This window comes from Prionailurus viverrinus, chromosome C2 (genome assembly GCF_022837055.1).
Source record: "Prionailurus viverrinus isolate Anna chromosome C2, UM_Priviv_1.0, whole genome shotgun sequence".
NCBI classification, from domain to species: domain Eukaryota; kingdom Metazoa; phylum Chordata; class Mammalia; order Carnivora; family Felidae; genus Prionailurus; species Prionailurus viverrinus.
Genome location: NC_062569.1, coordinates 34,126,486 through 34,152,413, shown reverse-complemented (window position 1 = coordinate 34,152,413; position 25,928 = coordinate 34,126,486). Strand labels below are relative to the sequence as shown.

Below are 25,928 nucleotides of genomic sequence, written 5' to 3'. Positions count from 1 at the left end.
AATACATATTTAAGAATGAGGGATACAAAGCTTGAGAATATCTTTCAGAGTGATTCTACTAGAATCAGTTATCTAGATGGACAGACTCCTTTTTATAATTAGACCTTGTCTATTATACAAGAGACTATTAAATTACTGGCTTTGACCAGTCAGATTTAAAAAAAAATTTTTGTGACCCTACTTATTAAGTGATACTTGTTTCTGAGTGACTCAAATTTAATTTACTATTCAGTTAATATGACCTAATTTGCAGCTGTTTCTTTTGAGTAGAGCCTGGTCTGGTTCAGTTAAACAAAAAAACTCAGGTCTATTTGGTTCACTGAAATTACAAGGTATTTTTTTGTTGGTGTTTTTGTTTTACTCTATCCATTAAGGCCTTATGTATGAGTATTCTGGAATTATATAATTATTTATGCTCATTTGCATTCTTTTTAGTCTGCTAATTTTGTCAGAAATAAGTTTAATTTTACTTATTATATGTACATAAAAATTCATATTAAAAAACTTTTGGAGAAAAAGTTCCATTATTCTGAAGACAAGGAAATTATGTTCAAGAGGGTGTTTGTTCTCTCTATATGTTAAAGTTGATTCTTTTCTCTCCTTGTAATCATAGCAGGAAGAAGCAGAATGGGAAAGCATAAATGTGCTTTTGATGATGCATGGCTTAAAACCTTTATTTCTAGTCAAAAGAACTGATCTTAAAGGTAATCAGATCCTATTCTTGCTCATTATGGTAAAAAATGTCTTTTTCCTTTCAAAACTTTTAATCCTAAAAATTTTTTTTTGCTTTTTATTTTTATTATCTGTGTTACATTCCATAAATGTAGATTTCATCATTTTTGATAAACAGTCATCACAGAAGATGAGGCAGAATTTGAAAACATTGATGGAAGAAACAACACGTCAGCAGAACATGATCCAGGAGCTCATAGAAACTAATCAGCAGCTTAAGTAAGAAAATGGAAAAATGTCTCTTTTGAATTGTTTGTATATAAGTGATATATGCATTCTAAAAATAATTGCCTTGAAAAGAATCCAGACCTTTAATTTTCTATTTTGACATAAATGTTAAGTTTAAATATTTTTATATTTTAATATTTTTAATAGATAATTCTTTCAGTAATAGCTTAGCTTAGGTGTGTAATAGTGTCCTATGTTTCTTATATTGGTTTGTGTTATATGATGGAAATTTTAAGAATGCAAAGAAATTTTAGAAATTCATTATGTTGTTAGATGGGTATGTTTGTTGATGTGATTTTACTTTTATAACTAAGGGAAGGAATTGTGTGTCTGTTATTAGAAATGAACTTCAGCTAGAACAGAGCCGAGCAGCCGATCAGGAACAACGAGCTAATGACTTGGAACAAATTATGGAGTGTGTGAAATCCAAAATTGGTGAATTGGAGGATGAATCCATAAATAGGGTTAGCCAGCAACAGAATAAAATAAAAGATCTTCAAAAGGAGCATAAAGCTTTACAGGTATTAATTGTGTTTTCTTACATGATAGTACTAAAACGGCTCATTAAGGTCAAGGTGACCTCTGTGTTGTTGCTTAATTCAGTGGACTTTATCTTATTGACCTATCACTGTTGCCTTCTTAAAATTCTTTCTTTCTTTGGTTTCCAGAATGTCCTCTCCTCTGGTTTTCCTTTTGGTCATTCTTCAGTTCCTTTGCTGGTTCTTATCTCTCTATCCTCTTAGTGCTGGGACTCCCCAGTACTCATTTCTTAGATCTTTTATATTTCCTATATATTCTGACTCAGATGTTCAGCCTAATTCATAGCGTAAATTCATTTGTAATTTAAATCTGTAGCCCAGGCATCTTCCCTTAGTTCCAGACTGATACCTTGCAGCCTATTTGATATCTCTACTGGATGTCTAATAGATATCTAGAATTTTATGTGTCTAAAAATGTATTCCTGGATTTCTTCCCAAAACTTTGAATTTTTTTTTAGTCTCCACTCCGGTCCAAGTCACCTTCATTTCTCTTCTACCCCTCTGTTGGTCTCTCTTGTTTCCACCCTTGCCTTTTTCAGTGTCTTTTTGAACATAGTAACTCAGAAGCCCCTAATGGCTTTCCTTTTTCTTTAGAGGAGAATCAAAAAGTCTTACCATGGCCTCTAAGGTCCTCCATATGTGGCTACCTGTTACTTTCTGATTTCATCTAGTGTACTCCTTGTTTATTTCTACTCCAGCCATACTCATGTTCCTGTTCTTCCTTGAACATTTTCCTTGATCATCCTCACCTCAGGGCCTTTGTACATTTTGTTCTTTCTTTTCCCTTTGCCCTGCATGCTCTTCTCTCTCTCCTTTCTCAGTGTCACCAAGAGTTAGCTGCATGGCTTGTTCTCTCTGTCCTTTCTTGGATGTTACCATCTCTCAGGAATTCCTTCCTTGACTACTTTACTTACAGTTGCCAATCCCATCCACCACACTTCATACTCCTTCCTTGATTTATGTTTTATCCATAGTTCTTACCGCTGTCCAACATCCTAACATACTATATATAAACAAGTAGTTTTGTTTATATATTTCCCTGTGTTAGAATGTAAGCTCCATGAAGGCAAATATTTTTGTCTATTTTGTTTAGGCTAAAAGAGTACCTATTATTAGTAGGAGTAAATGCTCAAATATTTGGTACTGAATTAAATTTATGTAATGTTTTTATGGAATATCCTTTGTGATTATTATAAGTTGTTGGGTTACTTTTCTTTTTATAAAAATAGCAGTATTTTAACACTGAATGCTTAATTTCCCAATTTTAAGAAATCGTTACTTTATTAAAAAAATTTTTTTTAATTTTTTAATTTATTTTTGAGAGCAAGAGAAAGAGCGTGAGCCGGGGAGGGGCAGAAAGAGAGGGAGACAGAGAAACTGAAGCAGGCTCCAACTGGCAGCACAGAGCCCGATGCAGGGCTCAAACTTAGAAACTGTGAGATCATGACCTGAGCCGAAGTCAGACGCTCAAGCGACCAAGCCACCCAGGCGCCCCTATTTTATTTTATTTTGAAATGTTTATTTATTTATTTTGAGAGAGAGCACATGGGCGAGTGCAGGGAGGGGAAGAGAGAGAGGGAGAGAGGAATCCCAAGTAGGCTCCAAGCCCAGTGCTGAGCCCCATACAGGGCTCATGAGATCACGAGCTGAGCCATAATCAAAAGTTGGCTGCTTAACCAACTGAGCTACCCAAGCACCCCTATTTGAGAGTCTCTTACGGTTTCCTCCCTCTCTGTTTTTATCTTCCTTTGTTTTTCCTTCCCTTTTGTTTCTTAAATTTAACATGTGAGTGAAATCATGATGTTGGTCTTTCTCTGACTTATTTCGCTTAGCATAATACATTCTAGTTCCATCCACATTTTTGTAAATGGCAGGATTTCATTCTTTTTGATCACCAAGTAATATTCCATTGTATATATATATACCATATCTTTATTCATCAGTTGACGGACATTTTGGCTCCTTTCATAATTTGGCTATTGTTGATAGCGCTGCTATAAACACTGGGGTGCACATGCCCCTTTGAATCAGCATTTTTGTATCCTAGTAGTGTAATTGCACTAATTTTTGAGGTACCTCCCTACTGTTTTCCAGAGTGGCTGTACCGGTTTGCATTCTCACCAACAATGCAAAAGAGATCCTCTTTCTCCGCATCCTTGCCAACATCTGTTGTTGCCTGAGTTGTTAACGTTAGTCATTATGATAGGTGTGAGGTGGTATCTCATTGTGATCTTGATCTTTTTTGTACTTGTTGATGTTGATATTTTTTGTACTTGGGCTGATTTGTGCCCCAGTATGTACTCTATTCTGGAGAATGTATCATGTGTACTTCTGAAGAATGTGTATTCCAATGCTTTAGGATGAAATGTTCTGAATGTATGTTAAGTCCATCTAGTCCAGTGTGTCATTCAAGCCATTGTTTCCTTGGTTTTCTGTTTAGATGATCTGTCCATTGCTGTAAGCGGGGGTGTTGAAGTCCCCTACTATTATGGTATCATTATCACTGAGTTTCTGTATGTTTGTGATTGGTTTATATGTTTGGGTGCTCCACATTGGCATAGATGTTTATAAGTGTTAGGTCTTCTTGGTGGATAGACCCCTTAATTATGCTATAAAGCCCTTCTTCATCTTGTTACAATGTTTATTTTAAAATCTAGATTGTCTAAATATGGCTACTCCATGATAGATGGTTCTCTATCCCATTACTTTCAATCTGAAGGTGTCTTTAGGTCTAAAATGGGTCTCTTGTAAACAGGATATAGATGGATCTTGTTTCCTTATCCATTTTCTTACCCTGTGTCTTTTGATTGGAGCGTTGAGTCCATTGACATTTAGAGTGAGTACTGAAAGATACTAATTATTGCCATTGTGTCGCATGTAGAGTTGGGAGTTTCTGGTGGTGGTCTGTAGACCTAAAATTTTAAAGTCAGCAAGACATGCAGAATACATAACTGGGTTATATGTACTAAAATCTAAATAGGGAGGAAAGAGATAGGAAGGAAATGGACATTTCATGTGGCACAGGCTATTAAAATTGTTCTTGGTGGGAGATTGTGTGCTGTGTGAATGGAGGTCTAGTTCTTGGGTTCTCCATGAAAGATTTATATAAGAATCCGCACTCAAATAAAGACAGCCAGAAGAAAGTAGCAAGCACAAAGCAGTTTATTAAATAGGACAATATGCTGTCAAGATGGGACAGCAGGCAGGCCCAAGGTGGCAATGGCACTGGAGTTAGGGCTATCTTTTCTTTTTATGGTTGCATAGGTTACGGGTAGTGGCTATAGTGGTCTCTGACTGAGGTTTCCAGTCATTTAAGGGACTCCTCCAATAGGGAGGGGAAGTTTTTGGTCCTACAGGGTGCTTGCCAGAACTGTCATGGCTGTTTTCCCTCATGGGAGTGAGGGGTGCTGAAACTGCAGTTAAAATATAGTATAATGAAGTTCTAGGTTATTGCAGGCCACAGACTCACAAGGAGAGCACCTGCTGTTCTTGATCTGATAGCCCTGGAAGGTGGGGAAACTGGAAGCACTGTTTACCACCATCCTTACCTCCAGCTCATATCTAACTACCCTATCAAAATCATTGATATGTAATCATCTTTCACTGAACATAATTATTTCAAGATTCATTCATGTTGCTGGTTGTATCAATAGTTTATTACTTTTTATTACTGACAAGTATTCCATTGTGTGGATATACCACAGTGTATTGACCTGTTAGTGTGTATTTGAGTTGTTTCTAATTTCTGACTATTAAAAATAGAGCTTATGAATATTTGTGTTCAAGTGTTTCTGTGGACATAGGCTTTCATTTCTCTTTGGTAGATATCTAAGACTAGAATTGCTGAGTTGTATGGTAAGCATATATTTAACTTTGTAAGAAACTGCCTGTGACTTGTCTTCATTTTTTTGGTAGTTTTCAAAGAGCTTAAGTTCTAAATTTTGATGAAGTTTAATTCTATCAGGTTTTTTAAAAATAGCTTATGCTTTTGGTTTGTATCTTTAAAAATGATCCCTAGCTCAAGGTTATAATATCTAATTGTTATACCACCATTTTTTAGAAAGAGTATCCTGCCTCTGCCACATTGCCTTTGTACTTTTAGCCGAAATGAATTGTTTTATGTGTGGCTCTACTTCTGGACACTGGTTTCATTAATGTATGTATCTATCTTTATGGAAGTACCACACTGTTTTGATGATGGTCACTCTTGTAATCAGGCACTGTAAGTCTTCTACATTTTTCTTTGTCAATGTTGTGTTCACTATTTTAGGTCTTTTGCATTTCTTTGTGAATTTTCTAATTGTTGATTTCCAGAAAAAAAGCCTGCTGGGATTGAATACATAGATCAATTTGGGGAGAACGGCATCTTAACAGTATTGAATGTTATGATCCATGAACATGCTGTTTCTATTTGTTTAAGTCTTTAATTTCTCTCAGCAGTGTTTTGTAATTTGGGGTACTCTGGCCTTTCACATATTTTATCAGATTTAGCTCTGAGTATCCAATATTTTAATGGTATTGTAGATGATTGTATTGTAGATAGATGTAGATGATTGTTTACTAAAAAATAAAATCTTAAAAAAATAAAAATAAAAAACTTAATCTCTACACCTACCTTGGGTCTCAAGCTCACAACCCTGAGATCGAGTTGCACACACTTCTGATGGAGCCAGCTAGACACCCCGATTTTCTGTTTAATTTATTAATGTTCATTGCTAGTTTATAGAGATAAATTGATTTTCGCCCTTTTTTTGTTATATATCGTCATACAGAACATAAAACTTAACCATTTTAAAGTATACACTTGAGTAGCATTAAATACATTCCTGTTGTGCAACTGTCCTCACCATCCATCTACAGAACTTTTTTCATCTTCCCAAACTGAAACTTCATACTCATGAAACAGTAACTCCTCATACTTTGCTCCCTGCAGCTCCTGACAACCATCATTCTACTTTGTCTTATTATTGACCATTCTAGTTACCTCATATAAGTGGAATAATACAGTATTGGTCCTTTTGTGACTGGCTTATTTCATTTTACCGTAATGTCTTCAAGATTTATCCATGTTGTAGCATGTTGGGATTTCCTTTCTCTTTAAAGCCTGATAACATTCTGTTGTGTGTATATACCACATTTTGTTTATCCATTCATCCATCAATAGACACTTGGATTGTTTTCATCTTTTGGCTATTGTGAATAATCCCGCTATGAACGTGGATGTACAAATGTCTATTCAAGTCCCTGCTTTCAGTTGTTTGGGTTATATACCCAGAAGTGGAATTGCTTGGTCATATGGTAAATTTATGTTTAATTTTTTCTTGAACTGCAATATATTCTCTGAAGTTGCTACACTATTTTACATTTCTACCAGCAAGGCACAAGATTTCCCCACATCCTTACCTACATTTGTTATTTTTTATTTTTGTTGTATTTTTAATAGTAGCCATTTTAATTGGTGTGAAGTGGTATCTTATTCTGGTTTTAATTTGCATTTTACTAATGGTCTGTGATGTTGAGCATCTTTTCATGTGCTTATTGGTCATTTGTATATGTTCTTTAGAGAAATGTCTATTCAAGTCCTTTTCTTGTTTTTTTATTGGGTTTTGTTGTTGAGTTGTTGGAGTTGTTTATTGATTGATTTATTTATTTTTTAACATTTATTTATTTTTGGGAGACAGAGAGAGACAGAGCATGAGCAGGGGAGGGGCAGAGAGAGGGAGACACAGAATCTGAAGCAGGCTCCAGGCTCCGAGCTGTCAGCACAGAACCTGATACGGGGCTTGAGCTCACAAACCGCGAGTTCGTGCCCTGAGCCGAAGTCGGACGCTTAACCAACTGAGCCACCCAGGCGCCCCTGGAGTTGTTTATTTTGGATACTGACTCTTATCCTATGTACTTTTTGAAAATATTTTCTTATTTTGTTGGTTGTCCTTTGATAGACAAAAGTTTTAAGTTTGGAGAAAGTCAATTTATCTGTGTTTTTTTTCTCTTGTGCTTTTTGTGTCTTATCCAAGAAATGATTGCCAAATCCAGTGTCACTAAGCTTTTGTCCTATGTTTTCTTCTAAGAATTTTATAATTTTATCTTGTACATTTAGATCTTTGATCCATTTTAAGTTAATTTTTGTATATGGTGTTAGATAAGGGTCCAACTTAATTCTTTAGTATGTAGATACCCAGTTTTCCCAACATTATTTGTTGAACAAGGCCTGTTCTCTTCCCTTTGAATGGTTTTGGTACCCTTGTTGAAACAAAATTTGATCATGTATCCACAGGATTATTTCTGGGCTTTCTCTGTTCTACTCTGTTGGTATATACCAGTATCACACTGTTTTGATTACTATAGTTTTGTGATAAGCTTTGAAATCAGGAAGTTTAAGAACCTTACCTTTGTTCCTTTTTTAAGATTGTTTTGGCTGTGTAAGATCTCTTGAGATTCCATGTGAACTTTAGGACAGATTTTTCTGTTTCTGCAAAAAAAATGTCATTGGAATTTTGATAGTGATTGCATTGAGTCTCTAGATCACTTAGGGTAGTATTAACCTCTAAACAATATTAAGTCTTCCAATCTGTGAATACAGAATGTCTTGACATTCATTTGTGTTGTCTTCACTTTCCTTCAGCAACTTTTTATAATTTCAATGTATGTCTTTTGTCTTCTTGGTTTATTTTCTATTTTATTCTTTTCGATCTATTATAAATGGAATTGATTTCTTAATTTCCCTTTTGGATTGTTCATTGTAAATACAGAAATGCAATTGAGCGGTGTCTGGGTGGCTCATTCGGTTGAGCATCTGACTCTTGGTCCTGACTCAGGTCACGATCTCGTGGTTTGTGAGATTGGGCCCCATGTGGGGCTCTGCACCAACAGCCTGGATCCTGGTTAGGATTCTCCCTCCCTCTCTGCCCTTCCTTTGCACGCACGCTCTCTCTCTTTCTGTCTCTCTCTCTCTTTCTGTCTCTCTCTCTCTTTCTGTCTCTCTCTCTCTTTCTGTCTCTCTCTCTCTTTCTGTCTCTCTCTCTCTTTCTGTCTCTCTCTCTCTTTCTGTCTCTCTCTCTCTTTCTGTCTCTCTCTCTCTTTCTGTCTCTCTCTCTCTCTCTTTCTCTCTCTCAAAACAAAAAACAAGAAATGCAATTGATTTTTCTGTGTTGACTTTGTATGTTTCTACGTTGCTGAATTCGTTTATTCTAACAGGTTTCTTTTTGTGCACACTTTAAGTTTTCTGCATATAGCACCGTATCATCTACAAACATACTTCTACCTCTTTCTAAAATGGATGCCTTTGGGGCGCCTGGGTGGCGCAGTCGGTTAAGCGTCCGACTTTAGCCAGGTCACGATCTCGCGGTCCGTGAGTTCGAGCCCCGCGTCGGGCTCTGGGCTGATGGCTCAGAGCCTGGAGCCTGTTTCCGATTCTGTGTCTCCCTCTCTCTCTGCCCCTCGCCCGTTCATGCTCTGTATCTCTCTGTCCCAAAAATAAATAAACGTTGAAAAAAAAAATTAAAAAAAAAATGGATGCCTTTTATTCCATTTCTTGGCTGATTACTCTGATAAGGGCTTCCAGTACTATGTGGAATACAATTAACGAATGCAGGCATCTTTGCCTTGTTTCTGATCTTAGAGGAAAAGCTTTCAGTCTGTCACTATTGAGTATGATGTTCACTCTAGGTTTTTCATAAATGGCTTCTTAAATTTTTTTAAAATGTTTTATTTACTTTTAAGACAGAGAGAGACAGAGCATGAGTAGGGATGGGGCAGAGAGAGGGAGACACAGAATCTGAAGCAGGCTCCAGGCTCTGAACTGTGATCACAGAGCCCAGTGCAGGGCTCAAACTCACTAAATGTGAGATCATGACCTGAGCCAAAGTCGGACACTTAACCAACTGAGCCACCCAGGTGCCCCATAAATGGCTTTTATTATGTTGAGAATGTTTCGTTCTGTTCCTGGTTTGCTGAGTGTTTTATCATGAAAGGGTGTTGGATTTTGTCAAATGCATTTTCTACATCAATTAAGATGATCATATATATATTTTTTTCCTTTCAATCTGTTAATGTGGTGTAGTACATTGATTTTTCATATGATGGGTCGTTTCTGCATTCTAGGAATAGATGTGGCTTGGTCCTGGTATACAATCCTTTTAATATGTTAAGGAATTTGGTTTGCTAGAGTTTTGTCGGAGATTATCCACATTAGTGTGTATAATGGATATTGGTTTGTGGTTCTCTTCTCTTGTGTTGTCTTGCTTGGTATCAGGATAATGTTGGCCTCATAGAATGACTTAGGAGAGATACAGTTCATGGTTGTATATTGCTCTTAACACCTGCAACCTTGCAAAACTGATGATTAGTTCTGGTTTCATTGCTAATGTATAGATAGAGGTGGAACTGGGACATTTATCACTTGGCTCTAAAGCAACTGCCTGACTTCCAGTTGGGGGCTGAGGCAGATGATCACTGGTTACTGGGAGATGTTGTAGTATCAGAAGCTGAGTCCCCTTTTCCCCTTGAGGCTATCTAAGTCTCAGTAAACTTGACACTATGGGCAGGTGAACATGTGCTTAGACAAGTCATTCTCTTTTGAAAATGGTATGTCTTAGTTATAGGCAGGTTAGGTGGGGATGGAGTTTCTCACTGAGTTTAATGAAAAGTGTATTAATAACAGCAATGATAGTGCTGTTGATAATGAGCTTTCAAAGGACATTGAAGGATTGAAGGTAGGGAGTAAGAGAAAACCAGGCCAGTGATATTTCATTGAAGACAAGCAAGAGAGTGTCCAAGATTTATATTCCTTTGTATAAATCTTGGGGTATAGGGGCGCCTGGGTGGCGCAGTCGGTTAAGCGTCCGACTTCAGCCAGGTCACGATTTCATGGTCCGTGAGTTCGAGCCCCGCGTCGGGCTCTGGGCTGATGGCTCAGAGCCTGGAGTCTGTTTCCGATTCTGTGTGTCTCTCTCTCTGCTTCTCCCCCGTTCATGCTCTGTCTCTCTCTGTCCCAAAAATAAATAAACGTTAAAAAAAAAAATTAAAAAAAAAATCTTGGGGTATATATTATTTCTTAATAATCCTTGTTAGGGACTTCCTCTGAGTTTGTTGCCTCTCATATTGCACGAGTGCCTAAATTGATGAAATTATCTGAAATCTTGAATTATCATTGATCACTTAATCTGAATTTTAGGGGCACTTGGGTGGCTATCCAACTTGATTTCTGCTCAGGTCGTGATCTCAAGGTCATGTGATCAAGTCACATTTCAGGCTCTGTTGTTGGGCTCTGTGCTGGGTGTGGAGCCTGCTTAAGATTCTCTCTTTCTTCTCCTGCCTCTGTCCCTCCCTAGCTCACGTGTGCACATATGCTCTTTCTCAAAAAAAAAAAAAAGAAAGAAAACTAAATTTTAAATCCTGGTTTTTGTTAAATCCAATTTGTTAATATTGGTTGTTTCCTGATTATTATTTTCATCTATGAAATTATATCATTTTTATGGACATACTTGAGTTCCTTTAGTTACTACCCAAACTTGAATAGACCCAATTAATTATAGTTTCCCTATTGTTTGATTTTTTTTTTTCTGTTTACGACTTATTAATGTCCTTGGAGCTTGTACCCATGTGAAAACAGTTGTTAAAAGTTCTTGAATGAAGCATCTTGATAGAAGCTGTGTACAATGTTATTAGGGCAGCATGTCCTAGAGGTACATATTGTGATTATGTTTTTTGAAAAATTTCTTACAGGCAAAATGTCAGCATTATAAGAAAAAACAAATGGAGCAACAAGAGACCATTGCTTCTTTGCAAAAGGATATCTATAGATTAACAAAAGAGGAGGAAGAACGCATTGTCACTCAAAACAGAGTGTTTGCTTATCTCTGCAAAAGAGTTCCTCATACCATCTTGGATAGACAGTAATGTTTCCTACATAAATTCATATGTGTAGTTTTATTCATGATCACTTTTTAAAACACATTTCATCTTGGGAGTGGTTATATCTCTTATAAACTAGAGGAGTCTTCCTCCTTTTGTTCCCTGCTTATTTTCCCCCCAAAATGTCATTGACTTGTTGAAGAAACCGGTCATTTGTTTTGGAAACTGGTTTATGCTAGATTTGCTTTCTTATTATGTCATTTAACTTACTCTTCTGTCTCCTGTATTTCCTCTAAACTGGAATTTAGGGCTAAATTTAGATACAAATATTTTTGGCAGGGGTGCCTGGGTGGCTCAGTCATATAAGCATCCAACTCTTTGTTTTTATTCAGGCTGTGATCTCACAGTTGTGAGATGGAGCCCCGTGTTAGGCTCTGCCCTGACAGCACAGAGTCTGCTTGGGATTCTCTGTCTTGCAAAATAAATAAACTCACTCTCTCTCAAAATAAATAAATAAACTTTAAAAAAAAGAAAACATATTTTTGGCAAAATACTTCCATAGGTGGTAATTGCTTCTAATTGTAACATATTAGGCACATACTGTCTTGTTGACTTACTCTTAGGGATACTAGATTGTTGGGGTTAAATAGTAATATAATCTTTCCACTATAAAATTCCCCATCATCTCAATGGTTTCACCCAATTGATGATTTTGCAAAATGGTGATTTTTCTGTTGTTGTTGTTGTTGTTGTTTAATTCTTTCATAAAAAAAGAATCTTTCCTATTGACTAGGGGCTGTTTAGTTGCCTTATGTGGTTTGTTATAGGGAAGATAGAATTAATGTTCAGTTCTTTCATTTTACTTCCTACTTTTTCTTTTTAAAAAATTTTTTTAGAGTTTATTTATTTTGAGAGAGAGAGAGAAAGCTAGCAGAGGAGGGGCAGAGAGGGAGACAGAGTCCCAAGCAGAGGCTTGAACTCACAAAATGTGAGATCTTCATAACCTGAGCTGGAATCAAGAGGCAGATGCCCAACGAGCTGAGCCACCCAGGCGCCCCTTAATTCTCACTTTTTAGCGTAAGAAGTTGATGCTGTTATGATTTCCAGTGATAAGCAGTAAGATTTTTTGTTTGTGGCTATCTCTCTTCTTTCTAAAGTTGTTAACTCAAGTATTTTAATAATAAAATTATTCTGTCTTTAGCCAGTGGGAACTTTTTCCTGCTGGTATTATATCCTTTTGACCCAACCGCATTAATCTGTGTTAAATTTCTTACTTTTAGGTGGAAGGCACATTCTGTGCTTTATTATTATTATTATTATCATTATTATTATTTAATTAATTTTTTTTTTTGCCTCAGAGCGCTTTTGTGAAGTGGACTCAGATATTTGTTAAAGCTAACACTAAACATTTAGAATTGACTAAATTAAAATTAAAATTAATTAATTAGACATTTCTTTTAGTTAGGAATGGTTTTTAGAGACCACAGTCTGGATGTTGGGGTTGCTTGTCATGCTTATAATGTTTATTATGTTGTCACTGATTTTAGGACTTTTTAGTGAAGACTGCAGGGAATTATATATATATTTCCGGGGAGAAAACAAATCATTAATTTTTTTTTTCCATCTAAAGTTAACATTACAGGATTGAAAGTCTGATTCTACATTTGTAACTTTCTTTTATGCTAGAAATCCTTTTTCCTAACAATAATATAATACTTATTCATTTGCTTTATTGTGAAGTATATGAAAATGGTTTCAAAATAATACCAGAATTACTGCTAACAATAAGCCTACTTATGAAATTTAAATTTCTTTGCAATTATCTTAGACACCAGTAATGTATTCTACTAGGATGCAGTCAAATACAGTGTTGTAAAATACCTTGAAATATTTCTTTATGTGTGTGTCACCAGATTAATATACAGTTAGGTTTATTTAAATTTGTTTTCAATTTTTAGGGATTGCTTTTTTATATTTGATTTACTTTTGAATATGTAAGACATCAATATGATTCCAAAGTCAAAACTAATTATTCGTATTCAGAAAGTTGTGTTTTCATTTCTGTCCCCTTGACCCTATTCCTTACTTCCCCTATGGGTAATTTTAAATGTTTAGTGTTATTTTTAGCAAATACAAGCAGTATCATTATTATGTTCATTTTTCCCCACCTTTTTAAAGTTTATTTTTTAAAGTGAGAGAGTGCAAGCAGGGGAGGGGCAGAGAGAAAGAGGGATAGAGAATCCTAAGCAGGCTCCATGCTGTCAGCGTGGAGCCTGATGTGGGGCTCGATTTCATGAACTGTGAGATCATGACTGAGCCAAAATAGAGTTGAACGCTTAACCAGCTGAGCCACCCAGACACCCCCATATTTCATCTTTTTGTATGAAAGGTAGCACCATATTTTTTTTTTTCATTTAATAGGATAAATGAATTAAATTTTAACTAGTCTTATGTATTTACATAATAGAATTATATTTCTCTTTTACTATAAAAATAAATGAGTTCTCATATAAATTAAAAATGAGTTAAGACTAGATTATTTTGATAATTATTTAAGAGCTAATACATATATATAATTTTCATCCTTTTGAAGGAATAAAAAGGACAAAAATTTAAAAATTAAAATTAAGATACCATAAATATATAGAGATAGGTGTAAATAAATTTTATTTTATTACTTAAAAAAGTTTTTAATGTTTATTTAAAAAATTTTTTTTGAATGTTTATTTCTTTTTTAGAGAGACAGAGACAGAATGCGAGTGGGTTAGGGGCAGAGAGAGTGGGAGACACAGAATCCAAAGCAGCCTCCAGGTTCTGAGCTGTCAGCCTCAGACCCGGGGCTCGAACTCATGAGCTGTGAGATCATGACCTGAGCCGAAGTCGGACGCTCAACTGACAGAGCCACCCAGGCACCCCTTTAATGTTTATTTTTGCGAGAGAGTGCAGAGGAGGACAGAGAGAGAGAAAATCACAGAATATCCATAGCAGGCTTCAGGCTCTGAGCTGTCAGCAGAGAGCCCGATGTGGGGTTTGAACCCAGGACCATGGATCATGACCTGAGCCCAAGTCTGACACTTAACTGACTGAGCCACCCAGATGCCCTACTTTTTTTTTTTCTTTAAGTTTATTTCTTTTGAGAGAGAGAGCGCGCACACACATGAATGGGGAAGGGGCAGAGAAAGAGGGAGAGAGAGACTGCCAAGCAGACTCTTTGCTGTCAGCATGGAGCCAGATGGAGGACCTGATGTCATGAACTATGAGATCACAACCTGAGCCAAAATCAAGAGTTGGATGCTTAACAACTGAGCAAACAAGGCACCCCAATATTTTATTTTATTTTATTTTATTTTATTTTATTTTATTTTATTTTATTTTATTTTATTTTATTTTATTTCATTTTATTTATTTTAGAGAGAGAGCATGAATGGGAGAGAAAGAGAGAGAGAGAGAGAGAGAGAGAGAGAGATAGAGATAGAGTGAATATCTTAAGCAGGCTCATGGTGCCCAATGTGGGGCTCAGTCCTATGACCCTGGGATCACAACCTGAGCCAAAATCAAGAGTCAGATGCTCAACCGACTGAGCCACCAAGGCTCTCCTAGGTGTGAATAAATTTAAAAAAGAGAGAAGCAAAGAAAGAAAAATAGGGGTAAGAAAGAAAAATAGGGGTAAGGAAGAACTAAAAGAAGGAAAGGGAGATGATTATAGTGGGAGAAAGAGGCATATAAGAGAGGAATGAAGGAGGAAGGGGAATGAAGACAAGAACAGAAACCGGCCAATTTGAGTGAGTAAGAGGGCAAGAGAGAGAGAAGTATTGGGAGAATTTTTGTGCCATCCGAAGTGAAGCTAATTCAGGTGTGAATTTGATGACCTGAAAATTCTCTATTGGATTTTTAATAAAGCTAATTTTCAGTTTGAGATACAGAGCTTAAAAAATTATGAATTAACCCTATTAGTAATACATGAGTTGGAACCACTATGGCTGTTTTTAAAAGTTACAAAGGCATTGGGCAAAACAATATAGAACATACACAGATGAGTAAAAACATGTTTCCTGCCACTATGGACTTGATAATCTAGCTGGGTAGGTAGAAACATACATAGAAAATAGAAGGCAGATTGTGGTCTGTACTGTAATGGTGGGGCAAATAGGATACCAAGTGGGCATGATAGAAGAAGAGATTAGTTTCCTTTGAGGAAGATGGGGATGACCAAAAAGGCTTCATGAAGGAGGTAACTTATAAACTTAATTATTAGGAGCTATAGAATTTTAATAGGTAGAGATGAAGGAAAGGTATTTTAGTTAGAGAAGCATGGTGGCAGGAAAACGGAATATATTTGAAAATAGCAAGTAGTCCAAGAGGTCTGGAGCATAGAGTGCACAAAATGATGATGGCAAGTGTCTTAAGAGACAATATGGAAGGGTGTGCTGGAACTTTGTGAAGGACTCAAACTCCAGGCTGAAGAGTTTGGGTTCTGCTTACTATATAGCAGGAACCACCCCCCCCCCTCAGGATTTCTGATCAAAGAAATTAAACCCAGAGACAAAAAGACAAGTTACTAATCAGCTGTAGTAGTCTAGGTTGGAGATTGCAAAGGCGTGCATTAGATCCAAAAGAAAGGAGAACTATGGCAAAGATGGACAGGAATTGTACAGACTAACTGGCCGCAGATACTGAAAGAAGGAGGATTCAAAACTAGCCCAATTTCAAGAGGTTAGAATGGGAGAGAGCCAAAGCATAAGAGACTGTTAAAAACTGAGAACAAACTGAGGGTTGATGGGGGGTGGGAGGGAGGAGAGGGTGGGTGATGGGTATTGAGGAGGGCACCTTTTGGGATGAGCACTGGGTGTTGTATGGAAACCAATTTGTCAATAAATTTCATAAAAAAAAAAAGAAAAACAAAACAAAACAAAAAAAAACCAAAAATAGCCCAATTTCAAGCTAGGTTTGGGGAAGAGGGATGGAAGATGATGAATTCATGTATGGACATGTGCTTAGGTACCTTCCATCAGCCATGTAGAGATACTTGGCCTACAATTAGAAGGGCCGAACTCCAGAGACCTTCCAGATATCAGATAGAGGAAGAAAGAAGAGGGAAAAGAGGAGTTACCTTTGGGCATCAGGGTAACTAAGGAAAAAAAAGTATTTCAGGAAAGAGAGGTGATAAGAAGTGTTATATGCTGCCTAATCATTTTATGTGTTTGCCTTCTCACTGTCTTCCTCAGAATTCTCAGTTTGACACACAGTAAGTCTTCCTGAGAAGTTTATTGAAGGTATCTGGTAACAATCAGAGTGAGTGAACTTTCCTATGAAGAAAAAGAGGGATGGAGTGGTGGCATAAGGGAGAAGTAGGGGGTGAGGGGGTTTGTGAAGGATATAAAAGAAATTAAAGCATTTTTGCAGGGTAATAGGAAAGCTGGTATGTGTTGAGATGGAGAAAGATTGAAGAGAAAGAATAACCCAGAAAGTTGTATAGTAAAAGCACAATTGGTTGAATAAGCTCTGAAAAAAAGAGATGAGTAATTTTCTTCAGATGGAAAAAAAGTATGAATTCTTGCTTTAAAAAGAATAATGTGGGGCACCTGGGTGGCTCAGTCGGTTAAGCGGCTGACTTCGCCTCAGGTCATGATCTCGCGGTCTGTGAGTTCGAGCCCCGCGTCGGGCTCTGTGCTGACAGCTCAGAGCCTGGATCCTTTTTCAGATTCCGTGTCTCCCTCTCTCTGACCCTTCCCCGTTCATGCTCTGTCTCTCTCTGTCTCAAAAATAAATAAACGTTAAAAAAAAAAATTAAAAAAAAAAAGAATAATGTGAAAACAGTGTTATTTTTTTACGGGTTTTTAAAAATTACAAATGCAGCACGTTTATAAAAATTCAAACCGTATAAAAGTGTGTAAAGTAAAATACTATGTATCTGCTTACCCCTCCTAATTCCCACATTCCAGAGATAATCACTTGTAATACTTTAGTTTGTGTCCTTCCTAGGGTTTAACAACAGGAGTGCCATTGGCATTTTGCAGAGGTTGGTTCATTGTGTAGTAGGGCTGTCAGTTCATTGATGAACTTTTAAGATCCTTCCCTCTCCGCAACTAGTTAGTGTGACAACTAGAACCATCCCCTAGGTTATGGTATTATCCCCCACTTAAGAACCCATAGAGTTGGGCGCCTGGGCAGCTCAGTTGGTTAAGCAACCGACTCTTAATTTCAGCTCAGGTCATGAGATCAAGCCCTGAATCAGGTTCTACGCTGTGCCTGTGCCTGCTTGGGATTCTCTCTCTCCCTCTCCCAGTGCCTCTCCCCGATATGTACTCTCAAAAAAAAAAAAAAAAAAAAACAACCCACAGAGTTCTTATTCAAGATAAAGACAACGTCACTTAAAATTATTTCTTTTTAAAACAAATAGAGTAATACTCTACATTTGGCTATGCAACGTTACTTTTGTTCCTTATCAATTTTTATTAGGACATACAAATTTACATCGTTTCTTCTGTGCTTCATTGTTTTCTATAGAGCAGATGTGTCATTAGTTAACTTTTCCTTATGGAAGAACAGTTAGATTATTTCTGGGTTTTTACTCTTGTAAATAATGGTGCATTGGATAACTTTGTTCATTTGAGTTCCAAGCTTAAGCAAATATTTCTGTGGGAGCAGTTGCTAAAGGTAGAACTGCTGGGACAAGGAAAATATTCATTTAATATGTCGAGATAGGAAGTTTGTGGTTATTTTAAAACCTATACTTTGAAATTAATATAAAATATATGGCTTAATATAATGCTTCGGGTAAAAAAAATCACATTTTTAAACAAACTTGCTGGTACATTTATCATTGTAATTTGAACTTATATAGAGACAATAGTAGTAAATGCTCCAATACCAAATTTTGAAAATTAAGTCTATCTTCTGTTTTCTAGGTTGCTTTGCCTAATTGATTATTATGAATCTAAAATTAGAAAACTTCATAAACAAAGGTAAGACTAATCATGTATCACAGTTTTTTTATTAAAATTTTTTTTCTAATGTTTATTTATTTTGGAGAGAGAGAGAAACAAAGCGCAAGTGGGAGGGACAGAGAAAGAGGGACACACAGAATCTGAAGCAGGCTCCGGGCTCTGAGCTGTCAGCACAGAGCCCAACGTGGGGCTCAAATCAGTGAACCATGGGACCATGACCTGAGTCAAAGTTGGTCTCTCAACCAACTGAACCACGCAGGTGCCCCGTATTACAGTGTTTAAAGTTATTACCTAGTCATGAATCACACCAAAATTTTTTATAATCTCATGAAATTTTAAATATATTTTGGAAATCTTCCTAATATAACTATGATTTCCTTTTTTTATAAAGATCTTGAAGACTGCATTTGACTTTTTATGTTAAAATTTATTGCATTTATTTTAAGATATGTGTATTTAACAGCCACCAAAATATTGGTGACAGAAGAAACAGTATTTAGTTTGTTGAAGTATTATAATTTGTTCTATGTCATCTAGCCACTGGACACTTACTGAGTGTATCCACAGGGTACATAAGATTTGACTAGCTGCCTAACAAAGTCCAAACTAATTAGTATACAGACTTAAAGGAGATAAAGGTAAAATGTCATAGTGAAAAATCAAACATATAGAGTAAAACACACTTACCACCTCTGATTTAAAAAATAAGGGTAAAGATAATGGTCTTCGACTAACGTAAAATAACTGAGGGTTATCTAAGGCCCTTGTTTCATTGTTCATAGATAGAATAATTCTTTTAACAAATATTTGAGCACCTACCTTGTGCCGTATTGTTTTAGGTACTTGATATACTTTAAAAAACATGCAGATAAATTATCTACTCCATTCTTACATTCTTGCCCCGAGAATGACTCCAGAAACACTTCAGCCAATAGCAGAGCTGTGCTGGTTGCTGATTCCTTCTAGCACCTTGGGCAGTGTAAAGAAAATAAAAGGGGGGGGGGGGACAGGATGGAGAGAAAAAAGAAGGAAGGAAAGACAAGAACAACTAATGATAGAGCAATTCCTAGTTTCATTCTTTTCAGAAAGTAGCATTATATCAAGTAACTTCAGAGACTTTCCTATTTCCAAGTGAGAGTGTGTCTTTTAGATGGTGTTAGATTCTACAGAGATAGGATGATTTGGATATGGTTCTTACCTTGTAAGATTTTACAATCTAGTAAGGGAGATAAAATGTAAACACATTAATAATTAAAAATAATAAGAGATTAAAAACACTAATACATATAATGTAATAATAAAGTAATCACTAAAGTAAAACAGTAATAGAGGAATTTAAAACAAGAACAATATAGTTTTGGATAGAGTGACTAGGGAAGTCTTTACAAAGCAGATGAGGGTTGTATTTGAGCTTAAAAGTAAAATTTGGGAAAGCAGAAAGGCAAAAAAGGTAGTCATTTTAGATTGCTTGGATGCTATGGGCAAAAGTGCATAGGTATAAGAGTGTAGGCTTTTTTTCTTTCTTTTTTTTTTTTTTTAATGTCACTGTGATTAAGCCAATTTGGCTGGAGTTCAAGGGATTTGTAGTGACCTATAGAGAGTAGTCTTTCACATACAGTCCCAAGTAACCTAAAAATGAATGAGAAGGCATCATTTGCCTTGGAAAGAAGGAAGATACTTTTTCCTTTAATACAGAAAAACTGGGTTTTTCAGGTTTATTCAGGGTTCTCAAGAGAAATAGAACCAATAGGATATATACTGATGTAAATAGAAAGATTTATTTTAAAGGAATTGGTTCATGTGACACATCTTGGATCATGAACCCATATACAAAAGACCCACAGGTAATATCATCCTCAGTGGGGAAAACCTTAGAGCTTTCCCCCTGAGGTCAGGAACACCACAGGTATGTCCACTCTTACCACTGTTATTTAACATAATGTTGGAAGTCCTAGCCTCACCAATCAGACAAAAGAAAAGGCATCCAAATCGGCAAGAAGGACATCAAACTTTCACTCTTTGCAGACCACATGATACTCTATGTGGAAAACCCAAAAGGCTCCACAAAAAAACTGCTAGACCTAATCCATGAATTCAGCAAAGTTTCAGGATATAAAATCAATGTACAGAAAATGGTTACATTTCTGTACACCAATAATGAAGCAGCAGAAAGAGAAATCAAGGAACTGATCCCATTTACAGTTGCACCAAAACCATAAAATGCCTAGGAATAAACCTAACCAAAGAGGTGAAAAATCTATATACTGAATACTATAGAAAGCTTACGAAAGCTACTGAAGAAGACACAGAGAAATGGAAAAACATTCTATGCTCCTGGATAGGAAGAACAAATATTATAATGTCGAGACTACCCAAAGCAATCTACACATTCAGTGCAATCTCTATCAAAATAGCACCAGCATTCTTCACAGAGCTAGAACAAACAATCCTAAAATTTGTGTGGAACCACAAAAGACCCTGAATAGCCAAAGTAATGTTGATGAAGAAAACCAAAGCTGAAGACATCACAATTCCAGACCTCAAGCTGTATTACAAAGCTGTAATCATCAAGACAGGATGGTACTGGTACAAAAACAGACACATAGGTCAATAGAACAGAATAAAGAACCCGAGAATGGATCCACAAACATATGGCCAACTAATTTTTGACAAAGCAGAAAAGAAAGTCCAATAGAGGGGTGCCTGGGTGACTCACTTGGTTAAGTGTCTGACTTTGGCTTAGGTCATGATCTCACAGTTAATGGTTTGAGCCCCATGTTGGGCTCTGTGCAGACAGCTCAGAGCCTGGAGCCTGCTTCAGATTCTCTGACTCCCTCTCTCTCTGCCCCTCCCCTGCTCACACTCTGTCTCTCTCTCAAAAATAAATAAACATTAAAAAAATACATGCAATAGAAAAAAGACTCTTTAGCAAATGTGTTGGGAAAGCTGGACAGCGACATAGAATGAACCTGGACTGCTTACACCATACACAAAAATAAACTTAAAATGGATGAAAGACCTAACTGTAAGACAGGAAGCCATCAAAATTTTAGAGAAAACAGGTAGGCAACAACCACTTTGACCTCGGCCTGCAACAACTTCTTACTTGACATGTCTCCAGAGGCAAGGGAAACAAAAGCAAAAGTGAAATATTGGCATCTCTTCAAGATAAAAACCTTCTGCACAGCAAAGGAAACCATCAGCAAAACTAAAAGGTAATTGATGGAATGGGAGAAGATATTTGCAAATGACATATTGGATAAAGGGTTAGTATCAAAAATCTATAGAAATCTACCAAACTCAACACCCAAAAACCAAATAATCCAGTGAAGAAATAGATACTTTTCCAAAGAAGACATCCAAATGGCTAAGAGACACATGAAAAGATGCTCAATATCACTCATCATCAGGGAAATAAAAATCAAAACCACAATGAGATACCACCTCACACTTATCAGAATGGGTAAAATTAACAACTCGGGCAACGGCAGATGTTGACCAGGATGTGGAGAAAGAGGAACCTTTTTGCACTGCTGGTGGGAATGCCATTCTGGAAAACAGTATGGAGGTTCCTCAAAAAATTAAAAAAAGAACTACCCTACAACCCAGCAATTGGACTACTAGGTATTTATCCAAAGGATACAAAACTGTCTATTCAAAGGGGCATGTGCACCCAATGTTTATATTTATAGCAGCATTATCGACAGTAGCCAAAATATGGAAAGAGCCCAGATGTCCATCAACTGATGAACGGATAAAGATGTGTTGTGTACACACACACACACGCACACACTCTCTTTGTCTCTCTGGAATATTACTCAGTGATGAAAAAGAATGAAATCTTGCCATTTGCAACAATATGGATGGAACTAGAATGTATTATGCTAGGCAAAAATAAGTCACTCAGAGAAAGACAAATATATGATTTCACTTATGTGGAATTTAAGAAACAGATGAACATAGGGGAAGGGAAGCAAAAATAAGATAAAAATGGAGGGAGAGACAAACCATAAGAGACTCTTAAATAGAACAAACAGGGTTGCTGGTAAGGTGTTGGGTGGGGGATGGGCTACATGGGTGATTGGTGTTAAGGAGGGCACTTGTTAAGGGATGAGCACTAGATACTGTATGTAAGTGGTGAATCACTAAATTCTATTCCTGAAATCATTATTATAGTATGCTAACTTGGAATTAAATTTAAAAATAATAACTAAAGGAATTGGTTCATGTGCTTTTGAGGCAGGCCTGCAGGCTGCAGATTCAGGAAAGAATTCCTTCTTGTGGGTCTCAGTCTTTGCTCTTAAGGCATTTAGTTGCATGAGGCCCTCCCACATTATCAGCGGTTCTCCTTTACTTAAAGTCTGTTGATTTATAAATGTTCATCACATCTAAAAATACCTCACAGCATTATCTAGACTGGTGTTGGACTAAACAGCTGGGCACCAAGGCCTAGCCAACTTGACACTAAAATGTACAGTCATAGTATGTAAGAGTAAAGGGAAGGAAGGTGAAGATTTTAATGGCTTGAGAGGTTGCAAACTTAAGCTTACACAATCAAGAAAATAATGAAATTGAGGGAAGCAGGTTAGGTGAGGACTGTGGCAAATTGGACAGCTATGTACCATCTTTCTAAAGGGGGCCATTACTACATACTCTAGCCATTTGATACCTTTTAAGAATGTGAGCTCAGTGTGGCTAGATTTGCCTAGGAGTGTTTTGAGAAAAATTACAAGGTTATATTTATAAATAAGATTTTATTTAAAAAAATTTTTAGGGGTGCCTGGGTGGCTCAGTCGGTTAAGCGGCCGACTCCGGCTCAGGTCATGATCTCGCGGTCCGTGAGTTCGAGCCCCGCATCAGGCTCTGTGCTGACAGCTTCAGAGCCCGGAGCCTGTTTCAGATTCTGTGTGTCCCTCTCTCTGACCCTACCCCATTCATGCTCTGTCTCTCTCTGTCTCAAAAATAAATAAACGTTAAAAAAAAAATTAAAAAAAAAATTTTTTTAATGTTTATTTTTGCGTGCCTGAGAGAGAGTGTGAGTGGGGAAGGGGCAGAGAGAGAGGGAGACACAGAATCCGAAACAGGCTCCAGGCTCTAGGCTCTGAACTGTCAATACAGAGCCTGGTACAGGGCTCGAATCCATGGACCATAAGATCATGACCCAAGCCAAAGTCGGATGCTTAACCGACTGAGCCACTCAGGCGCCCCATAAATAAGATTTTTTATATTCACAATTAACTCAATGATTTAAAAAAATATTATATGTCCACAGAGTACAAACTGATGGTTGCCAGAGGGAAGGGGAGTGGACGGGTGGCCAGAATGGGTGAAGGGGAGTGGGAGATAAACGCTTCCAGTAGTGGAATGAATAAGTCATGTGAAAAATAGGGAAAGCATAGGAAATGTAGTCAGTGGTACTGTAAAAAGCTATGGTGACGGATGGTAGGTACACTTGTGAGGAAAGAGAACATGGAAGTTGAATCACTATCATTGTGACACATTATGTATCAACCACTCATAAAAAATTAAAAAAATAAAAAAACATTGTCCAAATAAAACACTGTCCAAATAAAAACAAAATATTGTCCAAACGGAATATCGCTTCCAACCCTTGAGCTATGTCTTTAGTAAATTCTTTTTTAAAATGTTTTTTTTAATTTTTATTATTTTTTAAGACAAAGACAGAGCATGAGTGGGGATGGGGCAGAGAGAGAGGGAGACACAGAATTGGAAGCAGGCTCCAGGCTCTGAGCTGTCAGCACAGAGCGCGACGCGGGGCTCAAACTCACGAACTGTGAGATCATGACCTGAGCCAAAGTCGGACGCTTAAACGACTGAGCCACCCAGGCGCCCCTGTCTTTAGTAAATTATAATCTAGATTCAGGCATTGGCAAACTTTTCTGTAACGCGCCAGACAGTAAATAATATAGGCATTTTGGGCTGTATAGTGTTTCACAGCTATTCAACTCTGCTGTTGTAGCACAAAGCCAGCTGCAAATTATATGCAAATGAATTGGCATGGCTGTGTTATGTAAACCTTTAATTCGAAAATCCACAGCCTGCATGTACCCCACAGGCAGCCATTTGCTGACTGCTGACTGGATAGATAGAGTTTGGGATCTTTAGTAAGAGTAGAGAAGATTTAGCATAGCTATCATTTGAAATCTGCCACGTGGAATATGGTACAAGAAGTTGCCTCTGAAGTTGTGCAAACTGGGGTTGTCTGACTAAAAATGATAAAAGGATTGAGGCCATTGTGGGGAGGAGTGTTGAATTTGGTTGTCATGAATTTTCAGTAAAAATGCAGGGTTGAGGAATGAGAAGCTTGGGGGAAAGGAATTACTTTTTCACTTAGCAATCCTGTCATCACAGGCCTAGCTGAAATTAGATAGTTTGGCCTATACAAACGTTGCTCAGGCCAGATATTTGGATTGGAATGTCTCTCATTAAGGGAGAAGGAGAAAGGAAGAAAATAGGAGCTACATTACAAACAATCTTCTTACAGATGAAAAAATTAGAAGTCATTTAAACTTGGCAGTGATGAGTCTCCAGAGAAGAGGGTTTTTCAGGGTTCATTGACTTCATGAACTCCAATAGTCTCCTTTCTGGGTGCCTGGATGGCTGAGTTATTAAGCATCTGAGTTCAGCTCAGGTCATGATCTCACAGTTGTTGAGTTCAAGCCCTGCTTCAGGTGAACACCAGCCCCGGGTGAGCCCTGCTTCTCTCTCTCCCTCTCTCCCTCTCTCCCTGTCTGTCTCTTTCTCTCTCCCCCCTCCTCCACTTACTTCCCTCTTCCGTCTCCCTATCTGTCTCTCACTTATACCCTATTTCTCTCTCTCTCTCTCTCAAAAAAAAAAAAAAAAAGACTCTTTTCCTCTGCCTCTCTCCCCCACTCAGACTCTCTCTCTCTCAAATTAAAAAACAACAGTCTTTCTTAGAGTGAGTACTCACTTGCTAGTGAGGTTTTAGCAACTTCAAGGTGGATTTGGTATCTATAAATAGGGTATTATTATCACCTGAAGGAGCAGGAGTATTGTAAAAGAAGGGTATACTTGACAAGTATGTTATTACTGAAGAAAAGAAGATGAAAGAACAGAGGGGAGAAAAAGAGGGAAGAGAGATTACAATTTGGAGGCCTACATGGGCTAAACAGGAAGCACAGGGGAAGGAGGTAGGTACCTATAGAGCTAGGGGAGTAAGATCAAGGGGAGAAGACAGGTGGGGCAGGGCCTCTTGCAGAGGCAAAAGCCCCTGCTTAACACCTGTGTATTAAGGGTGGTGTTGCTCAGAGTTTTTCTCATTATGAGAGACAGCAGTTGCTGTTGGGATACACCCAGAGCTGCAGTCAGAAGTGCCTGGCTCAAGAACTCTGACCACCCCAAGCCTTACCCGGTTATCCTGAGGCCTGAAGGGGATGAGTATCTCACCACATCTATACTCCTTCTGCACAGTACACCTATGACACACTGTGTGGGGGCTCTAGTTCAGGGCACAGGTGTGCAAAGACTTCCAGAGGGACTTTGAAGGGAGTTTCTGAATACTATGGACTGTTACTTTCTGTCTCCATACACGAGCAAACTTGAAGCAACGATCAAGGCAGCAGAAATGTAAATGTAAGAGTTAACC

General features: G+C 37.4%; 1 protein-coding gene across 12 annotated transcripts in view; it reads left to right on the top strand.

Moving 5' to 3' along the window:
* The window catches only part of CEP70 (centrosomal protein 70), an 86,441-nt gene that overhangs the window by 32,813 nt on the left and 27,700 nt on the right, over positions 1–25,928 (top strand). For all 12 annotated transcript variants that reach the window (XM_047874734.1, XM_047874731.1, XM_047874732.1 and 9 more), the window contains 5 exons: positions 614–704; positions 828–951; positions 1,301–1,481; positions 11,226–11,395; positions 18,263–18,319. In XM_047874734.1, coding sequence (XP_047730690.1) covers positions 614–704; positions 828–951; positions 1,301–1,481; positions 11,226–11,395; positions 18,263–18,319 — 623 coding nt within the window. The remainder of the gene's footprint in view (positions 1–613; positions 705–827; positions 952–1,300; positions 1,482–11,225; positions 11,396–18,262; positions 18,320–25,928) is intronic.